This window comes from Panulirus ornatus, chromosome 46 (genome assembly GCF_036320965.1).
Source record: "Panulirus ornatus isolate Po-2019 chromosome 46, ASM3632096v1, whole genome shotgun sequence".
In the NCBI taxonomy this organism is placed as follows: Eukaryota; Metazoa; Arthropoda; class Malacostraca; order Decapoda; family Palinuridae; genus Panulirus; species Panulirus ornatus.
This window is the reverse complement of record NC_092269.1, coordinates 3,591,163-3,609,263: the sequence shown is the minus strand read 5'-3', so window position 1 is coordinate 3,609,263 and position 18,101 is coordinate 3,591,163. Positions and strand designations below refer to the sequence as shown.

Here is an 18,101-nt window from a genome sequence, read left to right as displayed (position 1 = left end):
AAAATATAAAATTTAGAATTCTGGTGCAAATGTTGCAAAAGCCATGAAAGCTAATAACTGAGCAAAATTTGGTCTGAACACTTTCAGTCAGCTTAGTCAATCATCAAGATTACATATACAAAATTAATGTATGTGATTATCGAATCATTAATGAGAAGTTAAAAAGAGTGAAGTTTCTTTCTTGTAGAGGGACTCCTACAATGTCATGCTATATTACAGGAAAGAGTAAAGTAATATTTGGGGGTCCTCACAGGGACTGCTAGCATCCTGTCCACAAACACACCATCTCTCCTTGTTACACTTAACATTTAACACAAAACTCACACAACTCATTCTTTGTAATTCTATATTTATCTGTGGTAAGGGCTAAGCCCTAGTCCTACCTTTTGGCTACATGGCAGGAGCAACATATAGAAGTAGGTAAGAAAATTAGATAGAAGTAGTAGTTAGGAACATTAGGTAGAAGATTGGAACATTAGGTAGACACATTAGGTGGAAGTAGTTGGTAGGAATATTGAGTAGTAGTCTCTGTAAACACCATGCTAGAGTTGCCATTTGCCAGTGGCCTGTTAAAAGTGAGGTACTGAAGGTTAAGAACTGGCACTGTTGTTTCACATTCATACTTTTCTTACTTTCTTTCATGCTCAATCACCATTTCCTACATTAGCAAGGTAGTGCCAGGAACAGACAAAGAAAGGCCACATTCACTCACATCTATTCTCTAGCTGTCATGTTCAGTGCAATAAAAGCAGTTTCCTATCTACAACCAGGCCCCGTACACCTTTCAATGGTTAACCCCAGTCACTTCATATGTCTTGGTTCAGTCCACTGACAGCATGTTGAACCCTGTATCCCAAATCATTCCCATTCCCCTCTATCCTGCACACTCTTCACCCTCCTGCATGTTCAGGCCATGATCACTCAAATTCATTTTCACTCCATCCTTCCATCTCCAATTTGGGTGGGTATAAATATATATATCCTACCCTAAGTCAGGTATCCATTTCATCAACCAATCCCTAGGGGAGGATGAACAGCTGGGTTGACTATGGACCAATGGCTGCAACCAAGATTCAAACCTATGTTCTTGAACGTAGGTGTCCTGTGAATGGGTCAGAGTTAGCAATGCTAATTGTGACATGGAGGTCCATAACATGAAGACATTTTTCTACATGGTGAAAAAACCATATCTGGTAAAAAGGGAGTACCTGGACTAAATGAGAATCTTGTAGATGTCTGCACTGAGAGGAGTTTATTCCCTGCATTACAGTATTTGGTAAATGGGGAATGCCTGAGTAAATGAATGTTAGTAATCTTGTAGATGCCTGTGCTGAAAATTTATTCCTGCACCCACCTTTCCTCAACACAAGATGACCCACAGGTATAGTTGGATAAGAAATGATGGAAGAGAGTAACAAAATTGTTTGACTGACTATGTGGTAGGGAATGAAAAGCTGAGAAAGATTGTGTTGGAAACTAGAATTGGCAAGGAACACAAAGAGAGTGATTTGTGGAGTGGCAAGTGGGTGAATTGTATTACCCTGATGTGGCTTGGGATGTGGAAAGAATTCAAGGAGAGTGTATGACAGTGCAATTAAAGGGAATGGTGTGAGAGGTCTAAGAGAACTGGATGCACTAAAGGCTAAGAAGCAGAACTGGAATTCACTTGTTATGGAGATTACTGCCATGGCCACCCCCTTGAGGGAGTTCCAGGTGGGAACAGGCATCAGAAATATAGACAGATAGATAGACAGAGTTCCACAGGGAGGGAGATGCTGAAAGAATGCATGGAAAGATGTATGCAAGGACAGGGATAAGTGAAGACTCTTTTGCTGTGGGCCAACTACTTGCTGGAAGTTCCTGTAGGAAATGGGCATTAGAGATATAAATTGATAGAAATAAATCAGTCACGCCAATTTTATTTTTTCTGCCACCAATACACGTACACTTGCAATATATCTGTTACTGTCATCGACATATTTTCAACTCGCAGCAATTATTCTTCAGCGTTGTTCTTGTTGTGTATCTTATTTTGAGAACTGAAGACATGCCATATTCTTAATGTGATCAGCTCTTTCTTTTACAGTTATGTGTAACATCCTTTCCTTCTTGTTTTCTTTTCTTTATACAAGTATCTGATACAGTCACATAAGATGCTACATCTCCACTTTGAGAGAAGGTCCAATCTGTTCCTGCCACAAGCTCACCAGCTTTACTTTTTTCTTCAACTGGTATTAATATCTGGTAGGTTTCAGGTATCACACTTGGAGTTTCCTCCACATGAATTTCAAGGTCTCCCAATTTATTATTCTCCTCAACTGGCACTAACACTTGGAAGACTCCAGGTGTTAGACATGCCTTTTCCCCTACCCATACTTTCACAGAATTTGTCTCTTTTGTACCTGACTTGCTCTGATATGATTTTTTATGGACTTTCTTGACTGGCTTTGTTTCAGAATTTTCTTTTTTTAATGGTACCTGTTTTTCACAGAGTGAGGGTTCCAAAACCGAATCATATGTAATATAAGATTCTACGTTTCCATTTTGAGGCTGAGTCCATTCTGGTCCAACTATAAGGTCACCAAATTTATTATCCTCATCAACTGATGCTATTACTTCAATGCTTTCAGGGACGATACATGCCTTTTCCTCAACAGGAACACTTGGGAATTGCTTCTCCTTCAGTGGCCTGAAGCTGGATTTCTTTGTGACCTTAGTTGTTTGATTTGACAATATTCCTCTTTTACCTTTGGTATGTTCCAAAACAGTGTCATATGCAATTAACAGAGATTCATAGAGCTCCCTCAGTGCTAACTGATCTTCCAAAAGATAAGTGTAACTACGAATTTGGTCAACTAGTTCACGGCATTTTGAAGCAAAATTCTCTTCAGGTTCCTCATATGCTGGCGATTCTGCTGGAATACTGGTCTCCAAGTCTTCCCCAGAAGTGTCCTGAAATCAAGAAAAATAAATCTTAATGTTACCTCTACCAAATGTAGTAAAAGGAAGTGAATGAGTACATGTGTAGGAGAAGTGTCATAATAGAGGGACTGTAAACAACTATCAAGATTAGTGTGTCTGGGAGAGATTCTACATAAGTAACCTGAGGACTAATGGAAAAATGTTGAATGAAAACTGATCAATAGGCAGCTTAGTGACTTAGTTGCAATATTGTTTTTCTCTGAAATGTCAAGTTCATTATTTTGTATGCTACGTAACAAGAGGCTTTTTAATAAAAAATAATGGCCCCTCTCTTCAATCCATATCTCACAAATTTACTTACAACACATACACCTTTTCCTCCTAAAGAGCAAGAGAAATCAAAGAATAGACCCTTCATGCAACAAATTTCCATAACATTTTCTGCATAAACCATTATAAAGTTTCAAAAAGTTTAGCAACACCTATCTATCTATTTGTCACTTTTAACTCCACTTCCATTCAAATAAGGTGGGTCAAGAGCATCAGTTTCCTCTCTCAACCTAATCTCATGCCAAGAACAATTAAATGAATTACTAGCTTTAACACTAACATAAGCATTTTTGTTTTCCATTTTACATACTAGTTGATCAGTCAAGTGAGAAATGTCTCCATCCACACCTCCACCTTCACAAAGCAAACAATTCCAATATGTACAGTAAAAACTCGTATCCCTGGCATTCTCACCTAAAATAGAGCTCTCCCACAGTCTACCTCTTCTCTGTGTTCTATGAAACAATCACATAACTTTTTGAACCTTTTACAACCACACAGAAAACTGCTTACATATAGTCTCATGGATTTTTAAGGACAATGCTACTATCCACCTCTGTCAGTGCTAAAATTCTAGCATACCTGTAAGTACTTGGTGTAGAGGTCAGGCAGAAAATACTCTACCAGAATACAGAGCATTCCACTCAGAGCATTCTGGTCCTGACTTTTCAGGTGGTAATACTTAAAGGTTTCATTAAGTTGTTCAATTCCATTGTATGTGTTGAAGTGGTCAAGAAGATGATCCTTTCGATATGCCCAAACCCACTTCTAGAAAAGAAGAATAAAAATGCCGACTAAGTCTTACAATTCTTTCAACAAAGAAAATCTGTTTGAAAACTATTTATTCAGATAAAGGAATATTGCATAAATAATGCTACAAGCTGAAAAAGTAAAAGGGGATCAACTGTATAATGAAAAAAGCAATCCAATTAAATCTGTTCTTCAGTACAGGCAGATTCTCATGGTCTCTCCATCTATCATTTCTATTCTATCTACATCTCTCTCACATCCATTTCTTCTGGGAATTCCCATTGCGGTGGGGTGGCCTCAGCCAAAGAGTCTCCACTTATCCGTGTCCTTACATGCCTCCCTTGCAAGCACCATTCCATACATTCATCCCCCTTTTATCTCCCTCCAACATTCTACAACTCCACAAACCCATGTCACAGGTATTCTTCCTCTTGCACCAACCCCTTTAGTCATACAGTCAAACCTTTCCTTGTAAACTCCCCTTCTAGAATTCTTTCGGCTTTAGTAATTTCCATTCGTCTGTTCCTCAGGTCTAACAAATTTTTGTCATGCTTTTACCCATACCTAACATATTTCTAATCACTTACTTGTGCATGCATGAAGGAAAGTTTACCAATCAGGGGCCTTATCAATTAACCTCAGGTTTCTGTAATACGAGTTCTTGAATTTCCTTATGCTCTCAGCACTTAACACTATACTTGGCTTATTCCACAATTATACTATACTGCCTTTATTACTAAAGAAATGTTTCCTCACATCCTCCCCAACAAATCTTTAGTCAAATTCCTTGTGTATTCTACATATGTGACTATCCACTGCACTGCATAAAACTACATAATTTTAACATCACTCTTACCACTACAGAATTTGGTAGTGGCTTCCTTCATTTCCACATATTTCATTTTTAATTCAGGAATCATTCTTGTCACATATTCAACTTTCTCTAGCAGTTATTTTCTCAGTGGAAAAAACCAGGCTGGTGTTTTTTGTGTTTCACCTAATGTTGAAGATATGAATATCTTCTTCCACTTCATGTCAGTGCATCTGAGATCAAGTTTGACAAAATTTGGTCTGTTTCTCTCATAATCATCTCCACTACACTTGTTTGGGTTGTATATCACTTGCTATTAAGGCAACTACTGGTGCACTATATCAAAGCCTTTTTGCAAGTTTCAGCATTCTTGCAAATTCTTTACTTTTTTCCTATGTTCTGCATCTGCAACTGTAATCATGAAAGATTCAAGTTTTTATGGCATGATACTTACAAAGATTACATATATCACTGGTTTTAATACTGAACCCTATGGGATTCCGCTATCACAGCAAAACAATTGGATGAGAGCAAAACGAGAGTGAAAGAACTTGGAAAAAGGTGAATAGACATTTATACACAACAGAATATATACAAGAGAATATCTGGAACACTTGACTTCATCCAGTTTTTCTCCATTCAAACATGCCTCCCAATTGACTTGACCCTCAACCCTGCTGTACCTAGTAGCCTTGCTCTTGTTCACATTTGCTCTTGGCTTTCTCCCTTCACACACTTTACCTATGTATGTTTGAAGGAATAGTGGTTCCAACAATGTTGTATGGTTGCGAGGCGTGGGCTATGGATAGAGTTGTGCGCAGGAGGATGGGTGTGCTGGAAATGAGATGTTTGAGGACAATGTGTGGTGTGAGGTGGTTTGATTGAGTGAGTAACGTAAGGGTAAGAGAGATGTGTGGAAATAAAAAGAGCGTGGTTGAGAGAGCAGAAGAGGGTGTTTTGAAGTGGTTTGGGCACATGGAGAGAATGAGTGAGGAAAGATTGACCAAGAGGATATATGTGTCGGAGGTGGAGGGAACGAGGAGAAGAGGGAGACCAAATTGGAGGTGGAAAGATGGAGTGAAAAAGATTTTGTGTGATCGGGGCCTGAACATGCAGGAGGGTGAAAGGAGGGCAAGGAATAGAGTGAATTGGAGCGATGTGGTATACAGGGGTTGACGTGCTGTCAGTGGATTGAATCAAGGCATGTGAAGCGTCTGGGGTAAACCATGGAAAGCTGTGTAGGTATGTATGTTTGCGTGTGTGGACGTGTGTATGTACATGTGTATGGGGGGGGGATTGGGCCATTTCTTTTGTCTGTTTCCTTGCGCTACCTCGCAAACGCGGGAGACAGCGACAAAGTATAAAAAAAAAAAAAAAAAAAAAAAAATCATTAAATGAACAAGAAGAGACTTCTGATGATAGGAAAACATTAGAAGTGTAGATAGTGTAAACTTAACTGAATTTACAGTAATCTTAATCCTCACTGTGAACTAAATCTGCAAGTCAGTTCTGTACGGCAAATAGACAAACACATGGATGGATGATCTGAAAGATGAATGAACTGTACGTTACAACAAACTTACGGAAAAAAACAAATTACCTGATGTTCAGGCAGCCAGAACTTCCCAAACCACTTCTGCAACTTTCTGTTTTTTATCCAGATGTCACTGCTGAAGAGATCCTTTTCTGCTTCACTGAATTCTTGGACTGAGTTGGTCTGGGCAATTCTTCTCAAATATGAAAGAGCTTCCTCTTTAACTGCAGTGACACCATTATCAGTGTTCAAGGCCCATCTTTCCCAAGCTTGTTCACGCTGATAATCACAGAGGAGAACAGTCACATCTTCAAATGTCTGTTCAATTGCAGTTATCTCAATATCAGATAAATCAGACATGAATAAGAAAGGTTTCCATTTAGGATTCCATAGCCTAAAAACACCAAGGGCCTCTTTCACAGCAGCTGCAGTTTCACTCTGAACTATAAAAGATCCAGCAACTTGGAAATCTATACTAGTTTTGACCACTAGAAAAAACAGAGGTAGAGAATTTTCTGATGTCTTATAAGTGCCATCTAATAAACACAGATCCTGGCCATACCATTCTAATAACTGACGTTGCCATTTGGTTTGATGCACAACCAATAACTGCTGTCCACAATTAGGCGAGTGAAATGAACTCTCATCTTTCACATCTGCATAAGGTCGGAAGAAAAATTTGTCCTCTGGCTGACTCTGTTGCCATTCTTGAATTTTGGTTTCTACATACTCTTGGTCTGACTGAGAGATTTTCAATTTAATTGAGGCTAAGTTGATGCAATTCTGAATGTCAGACTTTTTTGGATAAAAATGTCGATTGCTCTTTGATGGCAAATCTTTCCCTGCAAACAACTCTGTTTGTACAAACTGACAAAGAATTGACTTAAGCGTTTTGACATCTGTTATTCCATCAGCAACTAATTCATGAATCTTTTTTTTAAGTCGAGAATCAATTGGATGCTTCAATCCACGTACCTCTTCAAGAGAATGATTTTTATGGTCTGATATATATGGAAAGTGTACGTATGTCCTTTTTTCTCCACAAACATTTCCACTCTTCAAGGCATTCTGAACTCTGGCAGAAGACTTTCTTCTATAATATTCAGTATTAGAAATTATTCTGAAATCAGGAAATTTTACAATCTCTCGCAAGTAAATCTGAGCAGGGCAGTCTTGCTTTTTGGTTGCCTGGATCCGGTGATAGCGCTTTCTGAATATATTATCACCTTTCATTTGAGCTTCCTTGTACCTCCGTTTGTGATTCAAATTGCGGTCAACTCCATACTGACAATCATATATGCGGCTTCCGAGAACGATGTACGGGATACCATCAAAATCCAACTGACACTTTTTGACCCTACTATTTTCACCATCATTCCAGAAAATCTTATGTGCTCCAGGCTTGATTTCTGAAAAAAAAGTGAAAAGTAGTAGAAGGCGCATACATAATAGATATAACAATAATATACACATAAAAAAGGAGTATATCTGTTTAGACAAGAGGAAAAAACAACAGACATGAAGTAATACCAATTATTATTGACATGGGAGATTCAGTAAATGAAATTAGAGAATATAAAGGAACAGTAAAACATTATCGAGATGAGAGCTTGTAAAGTCTATCTTCAGAATGGATATTAACATACAGACATTAGAAGTACTGTATTATACATGACCTTCCGGTGATGAAATATAAGCAACAATCTTATGAAATCCTGATGCATTCTACAGCTAATATGGTTGCAACATAATTCAATAGTTCAGTTCCACATAGCTGTTAACTTTGGTATTATTCTGCAATATGTGGCATTTAGAAACTAGAGTAACAGTTGTGAAGCATGAATGAATAATATTTTGTTGGATATCATATGAGGCACTAGCAGTATATTACGGCTTTGTCCTGCTCTCTAGTGATTTTCTTTTATCAGCAAATTAAGATAATACTGTAATAAAAAAGTAAATAATAAGTGTATGCATCAATCGAACTCATGACAACCTCATGAACCTTCCTAAGTCAAAATCTATATCAATATTCAGTATTTTAGTTAAAACATACCAGTCACACCCAAAACTGAGGTATGTTAAACTGATATGAAATGTTAACAAAGACAATGCAAGTGGCCTTATGATCTTGATTGATTGACAAATACAAAATCGGTATGTTTTTTATAATCATTTCAGTTACTTGGTGATATCAAGTAAGGTATATATCAGTTCTGTTACTTTATAGGTATAATTCTTATTTGTTTATCACCCTATATTTTTCTTAAAACACAACCCTTTTGCCTTATCTAGAATTACTTAATGTAATTCAATGCTCCATATCATGCTCCACAACTCACTCAGTTTTATAGATATTATATTAGCTCTACAGAACAAAGACACTGACTACTTTAAGCTAAAAGCAATGGAAAGATAAGCCAATAGATAACCAGACAACACTTCAGTTAATTGAAACATAATTAGTGATGCTTATATTTTCAATTTCACCCACGACTATTATTGCAAAGGTGATGGTAAACTCTGACAAATACATACCTGGATGCAAAGACTCCTTTATGTGGCTCCAAGCCTGGCAGAAATATGTACCTGTCTCTCTCTGAAATGACTGAATTTCTTGCAACGCTTTATCATAGTTGTAAAAATAACCAAAAGCGTCTGTAATCTTTACATCAAAAGCAATGCTTGCCATATTGCTTCTTCACTTCAAGTTGAAGTATGCAGTTTATATGAAGTTTCCTCACTCACGCCTACTGCGAATGACCTGTAGCTTTCTCACTTATGAGTACTCGGGATTATGACCACTAATGTCACCAACTTGTAGCTTCTGTACTCATGAACTCCACCTCACACGATACGTAGCTTCCCAGCTCATGACAACTGGCGCACACGATTTGTAGCTTTCCTGTTCAAGATCAATGCTGCATTAAACTTGTAGCTTCCCTGTTCATGACCACTGCTGCACATACCTTACAGCTAACATGTTTATGATAACTGCTGCACAAGAATTGTAGCTCCCCTGTTCACAAACACTGATGCACAAAAGTTGTAGCTTCCCTGTTCATGACCATCGCTGTACGTAGCTTGTAGCTTCCCTGTTCATGATCATAGCTGCACAAAAGCTGTACCTCCTCTGTTCATGACCGCTGCTGCAAGTAACTTGTAGCTTCCCTGTTCATGACCATAGCTGCCCAAAAGCTGTACCTCCCCTGTTCATGGCCACTGCTGCACGTAACTTGTACCTCCCCTGTTCAAGACCACAGCTGCACACAACTTGTAGCTTTACTGTACACGACCACTGTTGCACACGATTTGACTATTCCCTGTTCACGACCACTGCTGCACACGACTTGAGGCTTCCATGTTGATGACCACCACTGCTGCACACGACTAGTAACTTCCCGCTCACAACCACAGATATACAAGACTTAAAGCCTTAGAGCCTTGCCAACCACAACACGACTTATTTGTTTATAAGTGACGGTGTTTATCAGTTGTTCCCCAGCATCACAGGGAGATGACGTCATCAATATTGAATTTCTGAATTCCTTAACATTTAGAAAATGTTAACACTTTTCTCAACTGTTCTTTCATATTCTCATTAGAGAGTCCACTGACCATTCTTACCGCTGCATAATTCTTCTGCAACTCACTCTATTTTACATTTATCCCATTTGAATTTCTTAAAAAAAAATATATTCACTATTTCATAAATGGAATAAATCATGACAACTTTAAACACATTCGAAAAAATTATGAAAATAAAAATTCTTCCGTTTTATAGAATTCACATGTAACAAATTTCATAAGACAAACAGTTGCTTCAATAATAAGAGAGTTCAAAACACGTTATTAGAAAGTCTTGGGGTACAGAAGAGGAGGATTGAGAGGTAAAGTATATTAAAATGATCTATAAATTTTCTTAACAATATCCTGGTTATATATCATGTACATAGATATTACTGAAGTACAATCTGATACACTATGTGCACACTGAAAGTCTTCAAGAAAATAACTATATGCAAAACACATCCAGATAAAAGGGGCTGTATCTAATAAACTCAAAGTCACCCATGGGCCAATCTTTGCCAGTACCGACACTCAAAGAGCAACACATCCGACCTATATACCGTCAATGGCATTCCAAGAACACATACCCGACCTGTGCAAGTAATGGCACATCCAAAATCGGCCTATCATTGACTTAGGCCCGTCTCAAACTCAGAAATAGTGAATCTTTACACACACACACACACACACACAAGTGACTCATGTATAACATGAGTCTTATGCCATGCTATTCTTTAAAAGCAAGGAAACAGCTGTCTAATCTTATGGAGATTCTGATTGTGACTAGACGAGGAACGAAGTGTTCCCCAAGTGTCTGCTGCGCTATGAAGGCGACACAATACTGAATCTATTAATAATGCCAATTTCTCATAGCCATTGCAATGTACTGGCGACACTGCTTTCGATTTAACGTAGTCCTTATTGATTTATGGTCAACTGGACAACTTAAGACTGGAAAACTTATATTTACTAATGCATTCTCGGAGACAAAAATGATAAAAACAAACTGCTTTAAAAACTTCCGTTGCAAATTACGAACATAACTACTGTGAAAATGTCACCGCTTCCTAAAAAATAACTACTTATCCTTAATAACAAATAAACGTACATGAACATGTTGGATCGCCACAATTTTTTTTTTTCAATTTTAGTCACATACATATAATAATCAAGTACGCAACCATCCCTACAAAATTCTAAAATAATGAAAACTTTTAAATCTTTGACCAGTTTTTTTTTAATAATTTACAAATAACACGTTCAGCATCTAATTAATCATGTAGTATTTATGGATGAATACGTCATCATCCCTTAAAAAATTTACTGTACTATACGAAAAATTCTTAATTTATACCCAAATTTTTTATGTATATAAATTAAATATCAAGTTTTCAAATCCTGTATAATTACTTATGCTAGCATTTCCCTTTGAATGTAACATCTGCATCAGCTTTACATAAAAGTATTATGCTTTTATAAAAAACTATAAACTGTTTGTCATTTTTTCCTAAATTAACATGTATAATGATTTGAAATATGATAATCCACACCTCTGGATCAATGTAAATACGAAACTGATAATGTTATTTTTCAGTTACATTCGCCTTCATTCATGAACTGCAACTCAAAAACAATCTTATGAATTTGTACTCAATAGTTAGAGGGTTGCATTACCTGAAAATAAATGAAATAAAAATTTCTCGCATGTAAATTTTCAGAGCATTCCGCAGTAACAAATATCAAAATTCACAAACACGAATTCTCAGTAGGAAATAGTAAGAAATGATGCTATGTAGACAAATTTGTTTCTTCATTTCCGTTATTTCAAGTAAATGGATAATATTTCAAGAAATTTTAAGTTAACTAATACTGAAGAAAACCATAAGACCGTCCGCGAGTAGAAAGAAAACGACTGCATTATAGGTATACCATAGAAAATATTTTCGAAAAGATCTGGGGATATTCGAAAAGATCTGGGGGAGAGGGTAATATTCGGATGTCATTAAACCGTAAAGTTACAACCCCTGGTTGAATAAGCCGAATTTGTCGACTGCTAGGAATATTATCGCAATATTCCATAGATCACCAAAGATATATTAAGCTTACAAACATATACGTAGCCATAGAATAGCAGAAATATACATCAACAAATCTTTTTCTAAATTAACAAAAACTACATAAAATGTATGTAAAAATAGGTATGGTATTACTAGAAGAGTTCATACAACATTTTCTTAGATTTACATAAATAATTTTATATAAATTTGCACGAAATACTATGCGACATTAATATATCCAAAGCCCAAACAATATTAACAGAAAATCGTATTGTATTGTATTGTATTGTGTTTTTAGAAGGATGCGTTCACATCCTAATCACAGGTATGTTATACTATCATGGAATGTATCATTAGAAGGTGGAAGATGATAACGAAGACCTTACGATAACGAGAAAGATTACACTGGAAGCTTTTAAGACAACAGCGACCGGTAATGCATGGCTGAGTTGCTTTAATTGTGACGACCTATTATCCCGCCTCCTCCTGATTGTCGAACTCCCTCCCAGCACTGTACAAAAATGTCACATACACATACTACGAACTTGGGTTTTACTCAGTTGTAATGGATATCATCCCGATAAAAAAAATATGACAAAAAAGTTATAAGCTTAACTATATATATATATATATATATATATATATATATATATATATATATATATATATATATATATAATATACTCTTTTTTATTATACTTTGTCGCTGTCTCCAGCGTTAGCGAGGAAGCGCAAGGAAACAGACGAAAGAATGGCCCAACCCACCCATATACACATGTATATACATACACGCCCACACACGCACATATACATACCTATACATCTCAAAGTAAGTAACGTAAGGGTAAGAGAGATGTGTGGAAATAAAAAGAGCGTGGTTGAGAGAGCAGAAGAGGGTGTTTTGAAATGGTTTGGGCACATGGAGAGAATGAGTGAGGAAAGATTGACCAAGAGGATATATGTGTCGGAGGTGGAGGGAACGAGGAGAAGAGGGAGACCAAATTGGAGGTGGAAAGATGGAGTGAAAAAGATTTTGTGTGATCGGGGCCTGAACATGCAGGAGGGTGAAAGGAGGGCAAGGAATAGAGTGAATTGGAGCGATGTGGTATACAGGGGTTGACGTGCTGTCAGTGGATTGAATCAAGGCATGTGAAGCGTCTGGGGTAAACCATGGAAAGCTGTGTAGGTATGTATATTTGCGTGTGTGGACGTGTGTATGTACGTGTGTATGGGGGTTGGGCCATTTCTTTCGTCTGTTTCCTCGCGCTACCTCGCAAACGCGGGAGACAGCGACAAAGTATAAAAAAAAAAAAAAAAAAAAAAAAAAAAAAAAAAAAACATCTCAACGTATACATATATATACACACACAAACATATACATATATACACGTACATAATTCATACTGTCTGCCCTTATCAATTTTTTTTTCTAATAAAAATACGATGTGTTTTTGACAAATGTTTTACGGTCATTAAATAGTTAATTGCACTGATTAAAGTCACACTGCTAAACACTGCTGGAAAAAACTTATGATTTTAGACCAAAAATAAATACTCTTGTTACCTAATTTTTCCAGGGCCATACAATGGCTTCTCGTCAGCACAACAGGTCGAAATTAACGAAATCGCAGGCGTCCTTTCTAGCTGGTTGCCTAGGCTTTCTGCCTATCAATCAATTTCATTTATATATAGGAAGTGTGTAATCGTTTGGGCTACCGTTAACCCTAATGTATCTTTACATACCGACTACTATACAGTAATAAAAAAGGACGTGCACACATCCTTCCCAAAAAATTCAATACAGTATTGCAAAATTATGAAATTCTGTCCGATCGATAATATATCTGTTTTGCTAAACAATTTCATTCAAATATTCTACCTCTTTTTAATGTACATTAAAAAGTATATTCTGACCATGGATCATTAACAAATATACATTATAATTTTGATTATTTGTATTCAAATTTTATATTTCGTAATATTAACGTGTGTGTAGAGATCCAGCCAAGAGAACCTGGCACAGTTTCTTGACATTGACAGCCCGGTTCCTCCTGGTAAGGCATTACTGGCACAAGGCAGCCAGCCCGTGTGTGCCTGTAGGGGTGTTATAGTCGATCATTATTAATCCAATACAAGTCTATAAATAATGACACACTACACAGGTGGGCGAATAACTAAATCGTCTTGATGTCTGGTTAACTGGACTACAAGACCATCGAATGTCAGGGTAATTAAGGCTGTCAGTGTTGTGTTTAAAACCTATAATTAAAACCAAATCACATGATCATGATAATTTAGAAACTACACGTCCTCAATACATGTGAGAAGTGTGTTTTTGACAGTGCAGATCCCCAAACATCCATAAAGACTACGTTAAACTAAAAGCAGCGAAGCCAGTTTGACATCTTATAATTTGGCATGAATAGCAAAGGTCTCAGTGAGCTCCCTGCTGTTCCCACACCCCATCTGCCACTTTCAGTCGCCTTCAAAGAATCATATAATCTTGTTTGATGGGACTTGAGGCCCGCATCATCACCCCTATCCTTTCACTAATTATAAATAATTTTCTTTAAGGATGAATGCGCATCCCTTCAAAAAGGCAGTACAATACAGGTACAGTATTTCATACAGCATGTAAAATTACCTAACCTTTGCTACGTAACATAACATATCTATTAACATTTGATTCAATTAGCTATGTAAGCGTTGAAATAAGTCTTTAACGTTGAGTGTACTTTAAACTTCTACTGCTTATAAGTAAATCTTAGAAAAAAAAATTTGATAAAAAGGTATACATTCATATGCTGCGTTTCGACAAACTTAGAAGTCTGGCATACGAAGAGATGCTAAAGCGATTGGATCTCTTCTCCCTTAAAAAACGTAGGCTTCGCGGCGACTTAATTCAAGTGTTCAAAATTCTGAACGAGTTCGATAAAGTAAATCATACATATCTTTTCGAAATGCAAGAATATACGGTTACCAAGACAAATGGAATAAAACTCAAAGCTAAAAGATGTAGAACGGACCTGGGAAAAATATTCTTTTCCTATAGGCGTGTTGAGCACTTATCGTCAAACGTAGTGAATGTTTGGACTATAATTACCTTCAAAATCAGTTTAGACAAATACTTTATAAATTCAGGTACACTGAGAAAACCACCAGAAATAAACTGTATAAACGACAGCGTTAACGGGGACACTAGAAAGCTAATGTGCAGCAGCGGGGAGTCTGTAATCGCTTAAATGTAAAGAGTGCAACAGCTAGCTAACAAACGTTGAAAGGCGATTTTAAACATGTTATCCGAAATTTTATCAAAAGATAGTCTTGATCTGATCATCTTTCCACGGCACAGCTATCCGATTTCACCCTTAAGCAAAATGTATGAATTCAAGGGGCAAACATTCTACTTTGAATGAAGCAAGGTACTTTTTTTCCCCCCCCACAAGGATTATCAACATACAATGCGTTAGGTTTTAAAAAGTTCAAGGCCGAATTTATTTCTGCCTCCATGAATCTACTTTCCAGGTATTTCCCCCCCCCCCCCCCGTGTCTAATCTTTATTCACATAACCGCAAAAAGACCGTCATTTGTACTTCTAACGTGATATCTAGGCTTATTAAATATCAGGATAAAAAATGTCGTCCATGACAGTATATAACAACCAACTGAAAACTTGGCACATCGTCGTCTTCAGATGTCTGACATCATTCGAAGACCATACTGTGAAAAAAAATACGTTGCATATATGATTTTCTGTAATGAAAACGATGCATTCCTCACTAATAAAAGGTAGGCATTAATTTCATGGGATCTTATCTAGTTATGCAACTGTTCTGTAAGTTCAAAAGGAATTGTCAAAATCACAGAAAATGTTCAGGTATTAACCGAGAGAAAACGGTAATAGATTGTTCACGAGGAAAAACATTGTAAAAGTTGTAGTGAAAAGACTAAAATTCTGCTATTTTCAAACAATAACGGCCCTCTGCTTGAAAGCCAACATTTCTTTGACCTATCACCCGAGTCACAGTGACAGGATAAAGAGTCTAATTTGAGGATAATCTAAATTCATCTGGGGTATACTTAATCACCCAACCACGTAAACTCACGTTTTAAGACTTGTGATGTTGCTAATCAATACTGTTTAAAGCAGCGTGTAAGCATTAATAAAACTTATATTCATGAATCATGATATTATCAGGAATACATGTTTTTTATCTAAATGAAAATAATCACATAGATATCTGAAGAAATTTTGAAATGTTAATATTTCTAATACAAACTACAAGCACTTAGAGTAACCTATAATCGAATAAAATGCCTTTAAACTAAATTGTACAGTACAGTATATTTCTTGAGGGATGAAAGCGTTTTCATCCTATCATACCTGACATTAATTAATCGAAAATAAGAGAATTTTTGGACTCCAATTGTGCGAACACAGGACAATATACTTGATGTGACAGCTCACTGGTCTACATATAACAATAACAAACATAAAATGAACATAGAATCGGGTATATACCCGATTTTATGCTCATTCCTAAAACATTAAAAATCTGTATGACTCATATTGAGTTAACATATCGATTAAAACAGAATAGTGGTTTATATATATATATATATATATATATATATATATATATATATATATATATATATATATATATATATTTTTTTTTTTTTTTTTTTTTTTGCGGCATTGTGTCGTATACATTGCACGAAATAATACCTTCCACTCTGATATGTCTTATAGAGGAACACGACTGCCGCTATCCTGCCATGTCGAGTGATTACCACTGTTTTGCACACAGGTCCGAACACATGCCCAAACTTCAAAAGGGTAGCACATCGTGTCCAACATTTATCGGCTGAGAAAGTCAGCTAATATCAGTTTAGAGAAAAAGAATAAACGCTTCGCAGTGCAATAAGCTTCTTTTTTCTTCTTCTGCTGGTTCACCTTCTCAAATTCTTACAAAAGTGAAATTGCTGGAAAGTATATGCCTGAGGATGGTTATTCGTGAGAAATAACGTTATTAAGAGAGAGAGAGAGAGAGAGAGAGAGAGAGAGAGAGAGAGAGAGAGAGAGAGAGAGAGAGAGAGAGAGAGAGAGAGAGAGAGAGAGAGAGAGAGAGCACAAAACATCCCTTCAGAGAAGCATCCTCTTTTCCATCCTTTACATCGTACATATCGAGGACCTGCCAACATACACATAAAAAACATGGGATATGCAGTTGACACGACACGTATGACAACGAGGAAAGGAGAATTGCCATTGATCTCTAACCGGGTAACTGCTGGAAGTGGGGAAAAGTAAGCGATTGTAAGGGACTGGAAAATATATTCATGGGCGGTAGATAACGAACCGTGCTTGCCACACGACACCAGCTGATAAAATAGCGACGAAAATGACGATAAGGATATTTTTTCATTGACCAAAACTTAAACCCATACCTAACCTACTTTACGTAGCCTATTTACGGAACTGTAATTCCTTCTCCGATAAACAATAATACAAAGTTTATCATAAATGCAACACCGTAAAAGAGAAAAAAGAAACTAATGAACTCACCTGGAAAACATATTCCATTTTGATGGTTTTGCTGATATGTCTGATGCCATTCCGTCGTCAAAAACACTTTCAAACTTTTTTTTTCCTCACACCGAAATTATTTCGAAGCAAGCGTTGATACGCAGGTTAATGCTGTCCCACACGAAGTAGCATTTACCTTATTCACTGTCTGTTAACACTAATGATATAACAAAATCACTAAAATGCGAACTCCTTACCGTGCATCTCTGTAAACTGATTGCTGCAGCTTGAAGTACTGGAGCAGACGACGCGCTCGGTGGCCTTACCTGTGAATAGTTGTCAATTAGTATTTACAAATAATTTCACTAAAAAGGACATCTAATTAAGACATGGCGTACAAAACTTCTACTTATGGAAGCCTTTGCTTTAATGAAATAAGGGTTTTGATTGGAATGTTAACAAGAGCAGGGAGGGTGAAGGCTTTTTCCATGTAGATCTCACTTTGAGTATCTGTAATTGTTAGCAAAGCCTGTACGACAGTAAATATTCTTACTTCCCGAAGGCGAGCTGTCATTGACAAGTGCCAGTCATGCTTGG

At 36.8% G+C, this 18,101-nt stretch overlaps 1 protein-coding gene across 3 annotated transcripts; it reads right to left on the bottom strand.

Annotated features, from left to right (window-relative positions):
* Positions 1 to 1,903: 1,903 nt before the first annotated feature.
* Positions 1,904 to 17,830, bottom strand: LOC139763077 (uncharacterized). Of its 3 annotated transcripts, none has more exons than XM_071688686.1 (4): positions 17,762 to 17,830; positions 6,414 to 7,756; positions 3,835 to 4,020; positions 1,904 to 2,952 (listed from the first exon to the last, which is right to left on the bottom strand). In XM_071688686.1, the coding sequence occupies exons 1-4, from the start codon at positions 17,766 to 17,768 to the stop codon at positions 2,068 to 2,070; spliced, it is 2,421 nt and encodes an 806-aa protein (XP_071544787.1). In that variant the 5' UTR covers positions 17,769 to 17,830; the 3' UTR covers positions 1,904 to 2,067. The 3 variants fall into 3 exon arrangements, with proteins under 3 accessions (XP_071544787.1, XP_071544789.1, XP_071544786.1); XM_071688688.1 differs by lacking the exon at positions 17,762 to 17,830 and adding an exon at positions 17,544 to 17,697; XM_071688685.1 differs by lacking the exon at positions 17,762 to 17,830 and adding an exon at positions 8,886 to 9,864.
* Positions 17,831 to 18,101: the final 271 nt, after the last annotated feature.